Source organism: Eulemur rufifrons, chromosome 29 (assembly GCF_041146395.1).
Source record: "Eulemur rufifrons isolate Redbay chromosome 29, OSU_ERuf_1, whole genome shotgun sequence".
NCBI classification, from domain to species: domain Eukaryota; kingdom Metazoa; phylum Chordata; class Mammalia; order Primates; family Lemuridae; genus Eulemur; species Eulemur rufifrons.
In genome coordinates this window covers 38,469,633-38,488,586 of record NC_091011.1, presented here as the reverse complement: position 1 = coordinate 38,488,586, position 18,954 = coordinate 38,469,633, and the positions used below count along the sequence as shown (strand labels likewise).

Below are 18,954 nucleotides of genomic sequence, written 5' to 3'. Positions count from 1 at the left end.
CATAGCTAGAGTGGCCAAATTTTACTCTGAAGTCTAGGGACGTGAAGGTAAAAGGAAACCCGAAAACACTACAGGACCTGCTCTTCCGGGCTTTAAGCAGACGGAAGAAAGACGCATGCGTCCTGCGCGCTCCTCCGGCATCCCCCCGCCCCCAGCCCTTCGGGGTGCGCTCTGCGCAGGCGCGGGCGCAGGTTGCGGCAGCGCCGGGCCTCAGCTGATGCTGTTGTTGTCCTGCCCCCCTCCCCCGTCCGGACGCCGCAGCTGCCCCGCGCTCTGGGGCAGTCGCTCCACCCCCCAGCACCCGGGACTGCGGACTCCGCGACCCTGTCCTAGGGCCTTTCTGCGCTGAAGGAGCCGTGGACTGCGCAGCGCCCCGCGTGCCGGTGAGCGACCCCGGGCGAGCAGTCCCATGTCTAGAGCGGGGCTGAGCGGCGGCGCCTTGGGATGAGCCGGGCCTGACAAGGAGGTGGAGGAGGGGAGGCCGCCAGGGAGCGGGGCCCACCGGCCGCCGGGGGCTGCTCAGAAGCCAGTGATGGAGATGGTGTCACGTCCTCTAACCCTGGCCCAGCCTCCTGCCAAGGAGCACCTGCTTTTGGCCCAAGCCCGGCCCTCGGGATTGATTCTAGGCCCCCCACACACACACCTTGAACGCCAGGTGGCCCTTGGTTTCGCTGTTCTTGAATTTTCTTGCACTGTACCTTGGATCTTATTTTTAACCTTTACAGAGTAGACTTTGTGCTGGGTTTTGTTTATGGAGCTTTTTGAAAGGCGCTGGTTTTCTTCGTTTTCAAGCCCTTTCAGAACTAAAACCAGTGTCTGCACAGAAGATCACGACCCATTTAAATTGGATAGAGTGGTACATATGTGTGTGTGTATATATAAACACATAGACACACATATAGTATGTGTGTGTGTACATATATTTTACCCCCCTCTCCAGACTGAATCTGAGATACGTGTTTGTTGGTAAATTAAGAGACTGGTATAAAAACGTTGAGCACAGGCAGGAGGAGAACGTGGCCTAGCACCCCTTCTTAAACCGAGAAGTTTCCAAGAATAGACATGATTAAACTTGTCAGTTCTCTAAAGAAAACTAGTAGGGAAAGCAGGGATTCCAAGTACCTTGACATAGTCTGGCACTTGTCCAAACCCCTACCTAAAGTAGAATCAATGAAGGTAACTGTTAGATTAGAAGAGAAAACTGGTCCAGACCAAGAGAGATACACCTTACACCCCATCTATATTGAGTGAGATCCCAGAAAGGGTGCTCCTGAAGCCTTACTGCCGAGGCCCAGTGATCCCAGTTTGTCTCATGTTCCATATAGACCCCAAGGTCACAGTGTATGGGAACAGTGATGTTAATTCACCCCTGAACCACCTGTGGCTAGAAAGGGTTTGTTTAGCTCAGACAGAATCTAATTGAGCCATATTAAGATAATGCTTTTTTAGAAGTCATAAATCATGTATGTTTTTGAATTTGGACAGTGTTTACATAGATCTTTTTTAATAGTGAAAAAATCTTTCTCGTTTTACACTTTTTTTGTGTACTAGTTGTATGGTTCTTATTCTGCTGTTTATACTATGTTTGCATCAAATGGATGGCATGCCAATTTTAAAAAAACAAATTTTTCTTCATATTATAGAATGAATTGAATTATTTGGAATGTCAGTTTTCCTTATTCAAATAAATGAGAATTTTTAAAAGAAATGTCTGTATGTCTACAATCCATTTTTAGGAACTGATAGAAGATATATGATCAAACTTAGAGTAAAATTACGTTATTTTTAAATTTTGCATTCCTCTTTATTAACTTTTCTTCAGAATATCAGCAGATTGGATTATATGACTTTTAAGTTCTTTTCAGCCTTAAAATTGTATGACCTTAACTGCAATGTTACTATTTTACCTACCTACATAGGTTATTTATGTATTAGTATTAATACTAAATTACTTATTCTCACTGGGATTTTAAATTAATATTTAATTTTCCCCAGGTTATTTTGATACTATTATCCTAATATTTTGAAGTTAATATTCTAAATTTTGTTGCTTTGTGTTGGTAAATTATATTAAATATTTTGGAATATTAGCTTCCTAATTTTAACTCTGCCATCTGTTGAATGAAAGAAAAATCTGCATGATTTGGGATTTTTGAGGTATTTTTGTTGTTGCAAGTGTTCAAGTGTTTAAAACAAGAAATCTCAGGATGGAAGTGAAGATGGGAAGGATTGTGGATTTTGTTTATCACAGCAAGGCACAAATTTTAAAAGTCTGAAAAGTACTACTTTGAAATTACCTGATGATATACCAGATACCTACTTGTCATTTGCCCAAAAGCCATTTTGCCTTTATTATCAACTGGCTTAAAGGGATTAATAGAATGTGTGGTTTTTGGTTTTTGTTTTTTTTTTAAGAAAAACGAAGTCTGCACTTTTCTTTACAGAGAACCCTAAGGTGTAGACTTTTGTCAAATGTTAATGTTTGAAAGCCCATTCTCATTACTTGATAGGATATCATTTCATAATATTTTGTTAGAGAAACACTTCTGAACTTTAGTAAATGGCTTCCTTGTTTCAGACATCATTTTGATTGAATTCTAATCCAAAATTGTTTGAGCACTCTTGAAGTTCATTCTAAATTAATTAGATTATTGTATAATCTGTTATAGAGTTCTTGGTGTACTTTTTCCCATGATATTTACTCTAAGATTTTTGTTTTTTTTTAGACATGGGAAAGTCCCTTTCTCATTTGCCTTTGCATTCAAGTAAAGAAGATGCTTATGATGGAGTCATATCTTCTGACAATGTGAGGAATGGACTGGTTAATAATGAAGTCCATAATGAAGATGGAAGAAATGGAGATGTCTCCCAGTTTCCATATGTGGAATTTACAGGAAGAGATAGTGTCACCTGCCCCACTTGTCAGGGAACAGGAAGAATTCCCAGGGGTATGTGTTACTGCATTGTTTTTCCTGTAAAGAATGACTTCAGGCATTTGTACAAATTTTATAAAACCTGTGGGTCTAAGCAACCCTCTGTTTTAAAAGAATCTTAGACTTAAAGTCAGAATTTCATATCAGAAACATACAAAAAAAAACATAAAAATATTAAATAAAGTTCCTAAAGCAGTAATAACCATCTCACTACCTCCAGTATTTTTTATTTCCCACCTGTTGTTATAGTAGATACACACTGTCTCTTGACTGAAAACTTTTAGTTCTATTTAACATCTATAGTGGTCATACCACAGTCACTTTGCTATTGTAAATAACAGAAGCAATTTAAGGAATTTGGTGACCTAATATTTTTAATTCATTATCTAAATAATATTAATAAGCTGGCCATTCCCTAATCAGTTATTTCTGAAAGGAACTACATGAAGAGGGATCGTATATGAAGATGAGCCATGTTGGAAAAGAAATACTCAATCTGTGGTGTATCATAGGGGAGGTCAGAGAGAAATAATTCCCTAGGTGCTATTTGTAGGCTACTTTAGTAGCAGTGGCAATAATAAATAATAATGTTACCTTGTGCAATTCTCATCTTAAAAGTTGATATGTGACCTTGGAGAGACCCTAAACTAACAGTGTAAGGTAGACCGTAGTTTCTGAGAAATGCCATGGGTTGGAGTTGGGGAAGTTTACATTTGAAATGGCCTTTGAATGTGATTGTTTTATCTTTGCAAGGATAGTAGCTGTTAAAAATAAAAAAAATTATTGCAATTGAAGGGATTGATGCACCAGGCTGGGATGGGGAGGAAATGTTTTAGCAGTCTAGTTATATTTTTGAGATATTTTTTGGCAGCCTGAATATGGATTGTGGAAAGTAAGAAATCAAGGATGATTCCAGAGTTGTTTTTTGTTTATGTGAGCAACTGAAAGAATGAAGTAACAACTTATTAAAATGGAGAAAAGGTTATTTGAATGTGCGTCTCAGGGGAGAGATCAGGAGCTCAGTTTTGGACATGTATGTTTGGAGACACCTATTTAACATGGAAGTGGATATGTTCAATAGGCAGTTAGTTTAAATAAGTGTCTGGAATTTGAGTGCAAGGCCTAGCTTGGAGTCATCAATGTGTAGGTGATATTTAAAGCAGAGCTGGATGATAGCACCAAGCTAGTCAGGGCAGATAGAAAAATGAGACCCTAGCATTGAACCCTGGGACACTGCAACATTTCAAGGTCAGTGGCATGAGAAAAAATTAACAAAAGACAAAGAGAAAGTGCAGCAAAAGTGGGAGGAGGAAATCACAGTGTCTGGTGTCCTGCAAGGTAAGTGAAGAAAGTGTGCCAAGGGAAAAATAGCAATCAACTGTTCGATCAAGTAATGTGAAAACTGAGAACTGACTGTTGGTTTGGTGATACGGGAGACACCAGAAATCTTTAAAAGAGCAGTTTTGGTAGCTTGTTAGGTCATATGTAGCATATAGCGTGATCTTAAGAGCATGTAGGAGGAGATGATTTATATAGAAAGAAAATAGCCTTTTTGAGGAGTTTGGCTCTATAGAAGAGGAGAGAAGAAAAGTTGTAACTGGAGGGATCTATAAGGTCAGGAGAGAGATTTTTTAAAGATGGAGTGAATAATAGATGTTTGTATGCTGATGAGAATTATCCATAGAGAAAACATTAGTAATGTAGGAGATGAGAGAATTACTGTTCCTGAGTAGGCAAAAGTCAATGGGGTATAGTGCACAAGTGCAGACAGAGGAGTACTCTGGAGTAGCAAGGGTAGTTTATTTTAGTAATAAGAGAGAAAGTAGAGTGTATGGACACAGAAGCAGGTAGGTGGGTAGATGTGATGGTAGGAGCTTATGGAAGTTCACTTTTGTTTATCACATGAACTAAGAATGAGAATGGGGAGAAGATATTAAAGGTTTGAAAAGACAGTTGAAGTTATTAAATTGTGGTCTTGGAGAGTCAGATTGAGAGACTGAGAGTGTGAACTTAAAGATGATTCTTGGCATCTTTAAGGGCCACTTAAGATTAGTGATCTAAAATGAGATTGGTGAGTGTAGTTGTATGTTTTTCTTTATCCATATTTAGCTGTGTGGATATATACATACTGGCCAGAGGGTTGGTTTTAACCAGGGTTATAGTTTAGCCAAATGAATACCACTAAACAAGATGGCATATGTAAACACTCACCCACACATACACACATATGTGTGTGCATATATATATATAATATATAATTTTTTGTGGGTGTGATAGGGGAGCATGGATGATGCAGGAAGGAATAATATTATAGAAAGTTTTTAAAGAGAATTTTTGACTCTCTGGTACTTTAGTAGTTAATGTGAAGAGCCAACTTCTGATAAGGTTAGAAAATTGGCATTTTTAAACTTCCATGTATCTGTAAAAACTTTTAGATATAGCTCAACCCAAAAAAGAAATGGATTTTGAAGTGACTTTAATATGGATTGGGGTGTGACCTGAAAGGGCTCTGAAAGGCTCATTATGTAGGGGCTCTTGAAGCTTTAGACTTAGTATTTGTCAGTTTGGGTTTTCAAGGAGGACAGTGTAAGAATCTCTGCAGTGATAAAGATTTCAGGAAAGGAAGATAGCAGTTTTTCTTCTGATGTCATCCAGATAACTAAATCAGAGTCTTAATGGAAAACAATGGAGTTGAAGGAAGGCCTGGTGGCCTGGTAAATTCAGGTCTTCCGAAAGCTGGGACTTTTTAGATTTTTTCCACTGGAAGAAATAGTAATGGAGCCCTCATTCATAATACTATCTTTGATTAACTAGACATCTAGGTATGAAAACACAGTGTCTTCTGCTGGATAATTTTTGAAAGACTTGGAGAGCAGTTTACTGAAGGAATGAAATGGGAACCAGATGGTATTCTGGTCTTTACAAATCAGATTGTGATAGGTAGGGTACCACTATATTCTTAATTAATCATGTTAATAAATTTCTAAACCTATTTCTTTCACATTTAGGGCAAGAAAACCAACTGGTGGCATTGATTCCATATAGTGACCAGAGATTAAGGCCAAGAAGAACGTAAGTGATTATAAGAAAATGGAAGTATTTTAGGTTTTATTTTCATTTTTTGTATTTTTTTTCAAATTACATATAAATAATTCTGGTTAAAACTATTAAAAGGAAAAATGCTGTCAGGTTGTTAAGTTATGCCATCATATGCTTTGTGTCATTGAACAAACAAAACAAAGATTCCTGGTTGTGGTAAGGTCTTGAAAGCAGCATGATATCTGTATCTTCTCAAATCTGTTATTAAAACAGATCTAGAATAGCAGTAGGAAACACAAAATACACATCATTTTCATAAAAAATGGGCAATAAGGTGTTCCCAACAGCCTCCGAATAAAAATGGATATTCAGACCATGATGATAGCAGGGACTCAAACATGCTTAGCAGCTATGTGGTAGTTATGAAGGGAAGAAAAAGGGAGTTCCTGAGGATCCTAAGAGCCCTGATTTGCAAAGCAAATGCCCTTTCTCAAAAGAAGAGGATCCCATTCTGAGTACTCCCAGCAAATAACTTCCAAGAATAACCTGCTAAAATGAGAAGACCATGAATGCTCTATCTTGGAGAGAGTGTAAAAAGGCCACAGAGATCTACTAAGGGACCTTGAGAGAATCAGAAGGAACTGGACCATCCTAAGTCCTCAAAGACCTTAAGAAACATCAAAAAAAAGAAAAAAAAAAAAAAAAGCCCCCACAAAACTCTTGCAAAAGAACACAGACATCTCATAAAAAAAGCTGTTGGGTAGAATCCAGTTTATACAGCGCAAGAATTAGGAATAAAAGAGAAAACAGGTTCATACTAGGGAGATAATCTCAGAACTATGGATGTGAAAACACAGAGACCATCTTTTTTAACGCTTTGTATAAAAACAGAGGATGGAGCCCTTGAGCAGTGAAGCTAGGAAAGCAACCCTGACATATCCCTTTACCCAAAATGGAATCTTTTCTTAAAACTACAAAAACTCTTCTCATTTAAACATGAGCAACAGGAAAGCATTGTAATAAACCATCATACAAAGATACTCTTTAAAAAGTCAGAGAAAATGAACTGAGCAAAATGCTGACAGATGATAAAAGCATATGAGAAAGGCAAATGAAAACTTCAATATTATGGAAGCTATGACAAAACAGCATAAGAGAAATTGAAAAGCTCAGAAATGAGATAACTAAACAATGCAAGAATGTGAAAAGAGTTTACAGACCTCTACAAAAAAATTAGAAAAAAAGATTTCCACAAAACTGGAAGAACGCAAGTACAAATACATACCCTGGAAATTACAATAAGGAAAATAGAGGATAAAGAGGGGGAATGACAACATAACACACACAAATTAATGAAAACGATTTGAGAGAAAATGATACAGAAGACAAAAAAAGAAAATTGAACATGTATGTAATTGGAACTTCTGAAGGAGAAAATCAAAAGAGTAGAAGTAAACAAATACTGAACATTAATTCAAGAGCACTCCCTGAAGTAAAAGAAGACAGAAACTTACATATTAAAAAGACCTATAATCCTGAAAAAAATTAACTAAGTCTAGTGAAATGTTTGGACTTTGAAGGTTTAAAAAAAAAAAAAGCAACAAAATCCTCTTTGAACACCCAGGTGAAAGGATCAATTAATTTATAAGAAATAGAAAATAAGATTGACATGCTACTTGTTGACCACAAAAAAGTGAGAGGTAGAGTAACATATTTAGTAACCAGGGAAATAAAATGAACCAAAGACTTTATAATCAGTCTGACTTTTTATTATGAGATGTATAGACAGATATGAATATGAAAGAAATTAGGGTTAATCCTTTTCTAACCTGCTAGTGGGAAGGTTCTCCAATGATGATTTAGAGTATAGAAGTGATGAAAGGATAAATAGATAAATTTGACAAATGTTAATATAAACTTTTGTAGAACGAAAATAAAACCTTAATTGAAGTCAAAATACAAGGGTAAACTGCAAAGTAGTGTTTGCAAATCATGTCACAGACAGAGAGCCAATATCCTTACTATATAAAGGGCTTTAAATTTTGAGAGGAAAAAGGCCAACCACCAAAGGAAAATAGAAGCTAGTTCACAAAAAGGAAATGCAAATGACCTTTAAACATTTGAAAAGATGTTCTATCTTGCTCATAAAAGAAATGTAAATTAAATCTATATGAAGTTACCATTTCTATGAGATTGGCAAAAATCTAAGCTTTTGATAACATATTTTGTTAGCAACACTCAGTGAAAACAAGCATACTCATGCCTTGCTAGTGAATGGGAATTTGGCATTAGCTAGCCAAATTCCATATGCGTTTACTTTTTGACTCAGGAATTCTTTGAAAAATTTATTCTAAGGACAGTTGTCAAATATAGTAAATGACATTTGCAGAAGTTATTCACTATGCCAATGTTTGTAATAGCAAACAACTAGAAACAATGTAAATAGCCAGTAGTCGAGGACTGGTAGAAAAAATGGTGCTACATGTACACAGCAGTAAAATGGAATGAGGAAGAACAGTATTTTACTGCAGTGTAATATTCAGAGTATGTTTTTATTTGAAAACACACACCAGACATACATACACACAAACAATGGAATGATAAACCAAAAACTAATAAAATTGGTTACTGTCAGAGTTTGGAAGGGAACTTGGAAGAGGGAACAGATAAACAAGTAAAAGCCTGTGTGTGTGTGTGTGTGTGTGTGTGTGTCTGTGTATTGTTTGAGTTTTAGAACCCTGTACTTTTTTTAATATAACTTAAAAGATTAAATCAAAAGTTAAAAACAAAGCAACTGCTAAAAATTGAAACAAAAGGAAACAAATGATTTTAACTGTATATCAAGTTGTTGACATAAACATAGCTGAAAGAATTACTTTAAGTGACTTGAAAACATTGTATTTTGACTGTTAATATCTAGTAAGATACATTCTAAATGGTAAAGAGAACCAGAACAAATTTTAAACTGTTCTCAATGGTTGCATGATTATGAGTACTGTTGGTATAATTTTGAAATTTTATATGTAAAGCAAATAAGTAATTATGGAAATGCCATTAAGGAATAAGATTTTCAGCATAAGAGCAAAGAGTACAAAATCAAATAAATAAGATTTTCTAGTTCTGACCAAGATGTAATAACAGGGACTAGATATACTCTCCCACCTGAAATAACTAAAAACACTGGACAAATACATGAAACAATATTTTCAGACATGGGACATCAAGCAGCACAGGACAGTGATTCTTGAGAAAGGGAAAACAAAGGAGATAAGCCCTATGATTGTACCAGCTTACTGTCTAGAGAAAGGTTCCAAGCTACAGCACAAGGAAAAGAACTCAGGCAGAACTCAGCAGTCTCCCTCAGTTGAAGCAGTTGAGCTGGGATTCCAGGAAATCAGATGACTAGAGTTACCAAGACCGAGTACCAGCGGGTAGAGAGCTCCAGAGGGTACTTCTGAGTCCTGATCAATATATATTATATGTGTAAGGAAAGTACCTGAGGCTGTGCAAAGACCACCTAATAGGAACGAAAGGACTAATCCTCAGAGCTCACACAAGGCCAGGAATAATTGCTGTTTCTCAGCTTATAGTAAAATTATAATATTTTGGGAACAACTTTTGGTCTTTTATTTGTTTACAGATTGGGTGGGTTGTGGTAAGGAATTTAGAAAATATTTATTAATTGTTTTTGTCTATATACTTTAGCTATGTCACTTAATCCTCAAAACCTATGGATTTTAAAGCAGAAAAGGAGTAAATTGCCTTAAACACTGCAGATAGGAAATGGCAGAAATAGAATTCTAACTTGACTCCAAATATACCTCACAACCTTCATAACTTCATCAGGATTCAGTTGCTGTCCCTAGAGCCATAAGAAAAAATATTACTGATGAATGTTGTAATGAAGATCTATATACTTTGTCAGTGAACTAGCCAGTTTTTTTATTTTGGATGAAATGCTACACAGAATGTTATTTTATTGTCCTACCAGGTTCAATAATATTTATAACTATAAACTTGCTGTCCAAAGTAATTTAGAACCCTGACTCATAGTCACAATTAGGGCTGATTTATAGGCACTAAGCACTAAATAGATTATGGTGGGCTCACCCACCCATAAGTAATTAAAAATAAAACAATGCTAAAATATAGAAACTCCAACAAAGTTCAGATTTTTTATTGTGATGATTTTTAAACTCTTTATACCTTTTTAGATATTTCTGTATATTTTAGATACTATAAACATTTGTTTAAACTACCTATTAGGTAACCCAGTAGTGATCACTACCCCACTCAGGTTGAGAGAAAGTCCAAAGTGAGTTGAGTGGGAACTGCTTTGTTTGCTCAAGACGACTGTAGCAGTAATTTAGCAAAAATTTTTTTTGCTTGTTTTATTTTGTTTTTTGGTGAACCATTTTTCTCTCTTAACTTAGCAACTTAAAATACACAGAAATATTTATAAAACATCTTCAGGAAGCACTTTAATAGCTGTTGTGAGGCATACAAAGATTAAATTCATCCATGCATTTAGAAAGGAGTTAGTGGGGAGGAGAGAGTGGAAGAAAGGATAAAATGAAAATTTTTTCTATTACCAGAATATAAGGAAAAGATAAGTAAGTGACATGCAAGACTTAGAAACAAAAAGGGGTGCTGTGGGTTTTCAGTAGAGGACTGTATATTGGAGAGGTCAGAAAATAGTTCATAAAACTCTAGTTTGGAGGTTAGTCTTGAAGAAAAGAGGTAATTTCCATCTATGGAGATTGGAAAGAAAAGAGCAAGAGATGAAAGAGATACATTTTAGGGTAGTTAGAAGAATGGCAAAGATATATAGGGTTTATTATTTTTCTTGTTTTATACCTGCATGTAGTTATCTCTTGATTTAAAAACAACAGTGTGACACCACCTTCAAAGCAGGGTTGATCAGTGTAAACAATATTTTTAAAACCATACTTAAATACTTTAGGATAAGGAGACTCAGAAAGGACTGGTCATAATCAGTGAGAATCGTTGATGCAGCATGTGGGTATGTCATTAGTTTTAAGAGCTTCTCAGGTGGTTCTGATGAGCAATCACTGTATGGGATCATATACAAACTCACGTGAAAATTCTGCTTCAGTGAATTCAGAAGGAAGTCTTGCAATTTGTATTTGTATAAAGCTCCTCAGCTTGGCTCTAGTATGAAGACTGGTTTGGGAATCACTACAGTAAATGTTCTATCACTTATAAGCCTGAAATCCTAGTCCCCAAAAAGGTGAATTATCCTTTTAAGGAGAACATTTTAACACTTAATAGACTCAGAACCAACCTTACCCTATACTTCTAGAATGTGAAAATTTGGTAAAATTATGCATTTTATACATGTTGATGGTATAACGTATGGGGGAAAATTCAAATTGAAGATATATTCTCTGAATATTGCATTATGTAATTTTTGACGCACATATATTTAAATACTCCCTTTTCCTTTTCAGAAAGCTGTATGTGATGGCTTCTGTGTTTGTCTGTCTGCTCCTTTCGGGATTGGCTGTGTTTTTCCTTTTCCCTCGCTCTATCGACGTGAAATACATTGGCGTAAAATCAGCATATGTCAGTTATGATGTTCAAAAGCGTACAATATATTTAAATATCACAGTAAGTATAATTTTATATGAAAAATATTTGGCTTTTTCCTTTTATCTTGTTAAGCAGTACCTTTGTCCCTGTTGAGAGAATGTTTGTTAAATGTGACACTGCTCAGTTTGCTTTGTGTATGCATTTGCTATATTGACCTCTACCATTTCTGGTTCTGCTAAAAATGGCAATTAATAAATGCTGGCAATTCTATGTGTATACAATAATTTAGTATTTTAAGATGTTTTTAAGAGGATATAAATACTAAACTAAACAACTAATTGCTGGCAAAGAAAAAAAGTATTACAATTTACCTTTCATCATTTAACTCTGAATAGCTCCTAGCAAGGTATTAACAGTTGATGTGATTGATGTTATAAATGTAACATTTTTATTTCCTTGTATTTTGTGAAATACAATATTTTGCCATCTTTGACAGACCATTTCTTATTGTGTTTAAAAATAAAGTACAAGTGACTGATTTCTCTGTTGTAAATTAGTATGTGTAAAAATGTCCTCTGTGTTTCTTAAGATAGTATTTTTTAAAAGGACTGTGTAGCCTCTCCACTCTTGAAACCAAAAAACAAAGAACCCAGAAAATGTCTTCTACTTGTTTTATATTACTGTGTTAACATTTGTTTGAAAAGAACATGGTTTGCTAACCACTGCATTAGGGAAAAGGAAAATATGTATTAGTCATGCCATTAGTAATCATTTATGGCTTCAGGTCTCAGTTGTGTATCTCTGTGACATAATCTGCTTGGAAGAGTGATGTTGGACTTAGTTTTCCTTGCAGAGTTAGATGATAGGGTTAAGGTTAAAGTAGAGATGTCTGTGGTTATGGATAGGAGGAGGGAGTTTTAGAGGGACAGGATGATATGTTAAAGTAGAATCACTACTAAATTACAGGAAAAAAAGAGCTCCCATGGATCCATTTATCTTTATTGCTTACTGTCAAAAGTTGCCAATCTAAGAGCTTTAAAAAAATTATATGGAAAAATATATATGTGAATAAAACATTCATAACACAATGCTAATTGCAAATTGTTTCATATGACCAGGGAATTATTGTTGGGTATTTTCCCACTTTAAAAGCCCTTTGGAATAAGGAACGTATTATTTTCGTTCCTTTTCTCTACAACGTCTAAAACAGTGGCCAGATTTTTTTGGTCTACCTCCAAAGCCTGTTACTATCACATACTCTAAATATATAATAATAAATAATAAAAAACCACGTGACATTATCTTTTAAATACCAGGAAGTATATTTAAATGTGAATATTATATTTTTATTGTGTAGGAACTCCCATAGTTTGGGATACTACCACTTAATTACATTGAGAAAGACTAAACATTAAATAAGAAGTAGGATTATTATTTAGATAAACATTAAGCTTAACTAGGTGATAATAAGGTAAGAACCTGAGTTTCATGTAGGTTCTCTATCAGTATTTTGAAATTATATTGAATTATATTCATATAATTACATTGCTTTTGTTTCTTAAAATAAGTAGTGTATACTAGTACTACTTATTTTTTAGTAACATTTATTGTTTTTCTACTTATGAAAATATTTAATTATCATTAAAGACATTTGAAAACTCCTATAATGTATAAAGGTTTTTATTTCCACTGCCTAGACCAATGTATGTATAAATTCATATACACACATACATTTACGAATGTAATCAAATATTCTCATATGTAATATATAAAAGATACGTATGCACACATTAATGCACATATATACACATTTTGACTGAGATCACACTACGTTTTTCCATATTAAATGGTGACATGTAGTCTGTTACATGACTGTGTATAAAATTTATTCAACCATTTTCTCTTTTTTTTTTTTTAATTTCAGAATATTACGAGGATACAAATGTTTTGGTTACATGGATTGCTTTTGTACTTCTTGAGACAAAGTTATAAGTGTGCCCATCACTCAGATGGTGTACATTGTACCTGTTAGGTTTGATTTCCCCCATCCTCACCTCCCCCTCCCACCTGCTTGATTTCCATTGAGTTTTACTTCTATCTGTGCTCATGAGTGCTGTTCAGTTAGTTCTAATTTAATAGTGAGTTACATGTGTTTGTTTTTCCATTCTTGTGATACTTCACTAAGGAGAATGGTCTCTGATTCCACCCAGATTGTTACAAAAGGTATTAATTCATTTTTTTTAAGGCTGAGTAGAACTCCATGGTATACATATACCACATTTTATTAATCCACTCATGAGTTGATGGTCACTTGGGATGGTTCTACATCTTTGTGATTGTGAATTGTGCTGCAATATATTTTCAAGTGTGAGTGTCTTTTTGATAAAATGACTTTTTTAAATTTGGGTATACACCCAATAGTGAGATTGCTTGATCAAATGGTAGGTCTACTTTTAGTTCTTTGAGGAATCTGCATACTATTTTCCATAGAGATTGTACTAGTTTGCAGTCCCACCAACAAGGAATAAGTGTTCCTTTCTCTCCGCATCCACACCAGCATCTATTGTTTTGGGACTTTTTGATAAAAGCCATGCTTACTGAGGTTAGGTGATATCTCATTGTGGTTTTGATTTGCATTTCTCTGATGATTAGTGATGTTGAGCATTGTTTCATGCGTTAGCCATTGGTCTATCTTCTTCTGAAAAGCTTCTTCTGTTCATGTCCTTTGCCCACTTTTTAATGGTGGTGTTTGATTTTTTCTTGCTGATTTGCTTGAGTTCTTTGTAGATTCTGGTTATTAGCCCTTTATCAGATGTATAACATGTGAATGTTTTCTCCCATTCTGTAGGTTGTCTTTTGCTCTACTGATTGTTTTTTTTGGCTGTGCAGAAGAAGCCTTTTAATTTAATCAAGTCCCATTTATTTTTGTTGTTGCTATGATTGCCATTGGGGTCTTCTTCATTAATTCTTTGCCTAGACAGATATCTATAAGAGTTTTTCCAACATTTTCTCCTTGAATTCTTAAAGTTTCATATCTTAGGTTTAAGTCGGTTATCCATCTTGAATTATTTTTAAGTGGTGAGAGATGTGGATCCTGCTTCAATCTTCTATATGTGGCTATCCAATTTTCCCAACATCATTTATTGAATAGGTAGTCTTTACCCCAGTGTATATTGTTGTCTACTTTGTCAAAGATCAGATGACAATATGTGGATGGTTTTATAACTGAGTTCTCTCCTCTGGTCCATTGGTCTGTGTCTCTACTTTTGTGCCAATACCATGACACTTTGGTTACTATAGCCTTGTAGTATAGCTTGAAGTCCGGTAACATGATACTTCCAAATTTTTTTCTTTTGCTTAAGGTTCCTTTGGCTATTCAGGCTCTTTTCAGGTTCCAAACAAAGAATTAGTTTTTCTAGATCTGTGAAAAATGACATTGGTATTTTGATGGGGATTGCATTGAATCTGTAAATCACTATGGGTAGTATGGGCATTTTAACCATGTTGATTCTTCTAATCCATGAGCATGTTTTTCCATTTGTTTATTTCATCTACAGTTTCCTTCTTCAATGATTCATAGTTTTCATTGTAAAGGTCTTCCATATCCTTAGTTAAATATATTCCCAGGTGTTTTATTTTCTTTGTAGCTGTTGTGAAAGGTATTGAGTCTTTGATTTGATTCTCAGCTTGACTGTTCTTGATGTATAGAAATTCTACTGATTTGTGTACATTGATTTTGTAACCTGAGACTTTGCTGAATTTGTTGATCAATTCTAGGAGTCTCTTGGTGGAATCTAGGATTTTCTAGATATAAGATCATATCATCAGCAAAGAGTGACATATCACTTGACCTCCTCTTTCCCCATTTGGATACCCTTAATTTCCTTCTCTTGCCTGATTCCCCTGGCTAGGAATTCCAGCACTATGTTGAATAGAAGTGGTGACAGTGGGCATCCTTGTCTTGTTCCAGTTCTGAGTGGAAATGCTTTGAACTTTTCTCCATTCAATATGATGTTGAGTGTGGGTTTGTCATATATGGCTTTTATAATTTTGAGATAAGTTCCATCTATGCCTATTTTGTTAAGAGTTTTTATCATAAAAGTATGCTGAATTTTGTCAAATGCTTTTTTGCGTCTGTTGAAATGATCATATTATCTTTTTTTTTTTTTTTGCTATGTTTTTGTGGTGACTCACATTTATTGCTTTGTATGTTGAGCCATCTTTGCATCCCCTGGATGACACCGACTTGGTCATGGTGGATTATTTTTTTGATGTGATGCTTAATTAAGTTTCCTAGAATTTTGTTGAGACTTTTTCCATCTGTATTCATAAGGGATGTTGGTCTATAGTTTTCTTTATTTGTTGTGTCCTGTCCTGGCTTTGGTATCTAGGTGATACTGGCTTCATAGAACAAGTTGGGGAGGATTCCTCCCTTCTTGATGTTATGAAATAATTTCTGTAGTATGGGTATCAATTCTTCTTTGCAGATCTGGTAAAATTCAGTTGTAAAACCATCTGGTCTGGGACTTTTTTTTGTTTGAAGATTTTCTATTCCTCCTTCAATTTCATTGCTCATTATTGATCTGTCCAGGATTTCTATTTCTTCTTGATTGAGCCTTGGGAGGTTATGTGTTTCCAGGAATTTCTCCGTTTCCTCAATGTTTTCAAGTTTATGTGCATAGAGATTTTCATAGTATTCACAGATGATATTTTTTATTTCTGTGGTATCAGTTGTAGTAGCTCTTTTTTCCTTCCTAATTGAGCTTATTTGGGTCCTTTTTTTTCTACTTCTGGTTAATCTAGCAAAAGGCATGTCAATTTTATCTTTTCAGAGAACCAATTTTTTTGTTTTATTAATTTTCTGTATTTTTTTGGTTTTGATTTCATTTAGTTCTGCTCTGACTTTAGTTATTTCTTTTCTTCTGCTGGGTTTGAGTTTGGTTTGCTCTTCCTTTTCTCGTTCCTTGAGATGAATCATTAGATTGTTGAGTTGTTATTTTTTTGTCTTTTCAATGTGGGCATTTAAGGCAATTAATTTTCCTGTTAGAACTGCTTTTACTCAATGGCATAGATTTTGATAACTTGTGTCCCCTTTGTCATTTAGTTCAAGGAATCTCTTGATTTCCGTCTTAATTTCCTGCTTGATCCAATAATCATTCAGCAGTAGGTTGTTTAGTTTCCATGACTTTGTGTGGAATTGAGTGTTTCTGTTGGAGTTGATTTCTAATTTTATTCCACTGTGGTCTGAAAAGATGCATGGTATAATTTCTGTTTTTTTGAATTTGTTGAGCTGTGTTTTGTGGCCTAAGGTATAATCAATCTTAGAGAATGTTCTGTGTGCTGATAAGAAGAATGTACATTCAGTAGTTTTGGGGGTGGAAAGTTTTGTAAATGTCTATTAGGCCCATTTGCTCTAGAGTCCCATTTAAGTCCAGTGTTTCTTTATTTTCTTCTTGGAGGATCTGTCCAGTTCTGTCAGCGGGATGTTGAAGTCCCCAGATATTACGATGCTGTTGTTTATCACTTTGTTTAGATCTAATAGGGTTTGCTTTATGAATCTGGGCGTACCTATGTTAGGTGTATGAATATTTAGGGTTATTACATCTTCTTGTTGAATTTCTCCCTTTACTATTGTATGATGACCATCTTTGTCTTTCTTTACTATTGTTGATTTGAAGTCTATGTTATCTGATATAAGAATGGCTATACCTGCTTTCTTTTGATTTGCATTTGCATGGAATATTTTTTTTACATCCCTTCACCTTAAGTCTGAATGAGTCCTTATGGGTAGATGTGTTTCCTGGAGACAGCCGATATGTGGCTTGTATTTTTTTTTTTTTAATCCACTCATCCAGCCTATGTCTCTTGAGTGGGGAATTCAAACCACTCACATTTATTGAAAAAATTGACAAGTAGAGTGTGTTTCTTTTCATCCTGTTGTGTAGTACTTTATTGGTTTGTTTTACCTGTTGAGCTATTATTGTATATGAACTCTGAGCTTTAGCTTTTGGGTGCTTTTACACTGGTGATCTATTGTGCTGATTGATGTATAATGCAGATTTGAGTATTTCTTGCAGGGCTGGTCTGGTCTTGACAAATTCCCTCAGTGTTTGCTTGACTGAAAACATCTTTATTTCTTCCTCATATAAGAAACTTAGTTTTTCAGGATGCAGAATTCTAGGCTAGCCATTATTCTGTTCAAGAAGCCTGAGGATGGGACCCCAATCCTTTGTGACTTACAAGGTCTCATTTGAGAAGTCTGCAGTTATCCTGATGGGTTTCTCTTTGTAAGTTACCTGATATTTTCGCTTTACAGCTCACATGAGTTCCTCCTTTGTGTTAACTTTGCAGTCTGATGACTATGTGTTATGATGATTGTCTCTTTATGATGAATCTTCCAGGTGTTCGTTGAGCTTCTTATACCTGGATATCTGAATTTCTAGCAAAACCAGGGAAGTTTTACTCAATTATTCCCTCAAATAGGGTTTTTCAACCATTATGTATTTTCTTCTTCACCCTCCAGATGTCTATGATTCTTATGTTTGGAGTCTTTACATGATCCCGTTTTTTATAGGCTTTGTTCATTCCTCTTATTTCTCTGTTCTTTACCTTTGACTGACTTGTTTAATTTGAAGTTGTTGTCTTCATGCTCTTGAGATTTTTTTTCTTTTGTCTGGCCTAGCCTATTCTTAAAATTTTCCACGGTGTTTTGGATTCCCTTGAGTGAATTTTTCATTTCCAGACCTTCTATTTGGTTTTTTTTTTTTAATAGTTTGCTTTCTTTAGTGAAGTTTTCATTAATTTCCTATATTATTTTTGTGGCTTCTTTCTGTTCGTTTGTCATTTTCTCTATCATTTCATTGAGCTTCCTTATAATCCAAATTTGGAATTCTTTTTCTGTCATTTCAATATTTTCATTTTGGTTGGTATCCATTGACAGAGAGTTGTTGTTTTCTTTTGGGGGTGACCTTTCACTCTGATTTTTCATACTTCTGAAGTTCTTTCAGTGATTCCTTCTCATCTGGCCTCTGGATCAAGGCCTGGGGCTACTGGGCCTGGCAGCTGGGCCCTTCCCCGGGTCCCCAAAGATCAATCCCTGACTCTGCCAGGGAAAAGAGTGCTGGTCCCAAGTTGCCTGTGGGGTTTTTAAGCAGATTTGATGATCCTCTCAAGTTGCATCTGTCCTGCTGTCTTCACCTCTTCTCAACAGTGTGAATTGTGTTCAGTCCCCCAGCTTAATCTCTGATACAGGGGGTGGTACTTGTGAGTATGAATCAGCCACACCCCATTTGCTTGAGTTGGACAATGTTCTGATGAGCTATAGAGTTGTTCTCCCTGTCTTTGGTTGATATTTGTGTGAAAGAGCCAGCTGTCAAGATGTTCTTTTGTACCCATGGTAAAGTCTGGTCCTTCTCGTGGAGTACTTGAG

General features: G+C 35.4%; 1 protein-coding gene across 3 annotated transcripts in view; it reads left to right on the top strand.

Annotated features, from left to right (window-relative positions):
* The first annotated feature begins 218 nt into the window (after nt 1–218).
* TMEM106B (transmembrane protein 106B) overlaps nt 219–18,954 on the top strand; it is a 37,437-nt gene continuing 18,701 nt past the window's right edge. For all 3 annotated transcript variants that reach the window (XM_069461782.1, XM_069461783.1, XM_069461781.1), the window contains exons 1-4: nt 219–383; nt 2,727–2,948; nt 5,942–6,005; nt 11,444–11,603. In XM_069461782.1, coding sequence (XP_069317883.1) covers nt 2,729–2,948; nt 5,942–6,005; nt 11,444–11,603 — 444 coding nt within the window. In that variant the 5' untranslated portion in view covers nt 219–383; nt 2,727–2,728. The remainder of the gene's footprint in view (nt 384–2,726; nt 2,949–5,941; nt 6,006–11,443; nt 11,604–18,954) is intronic.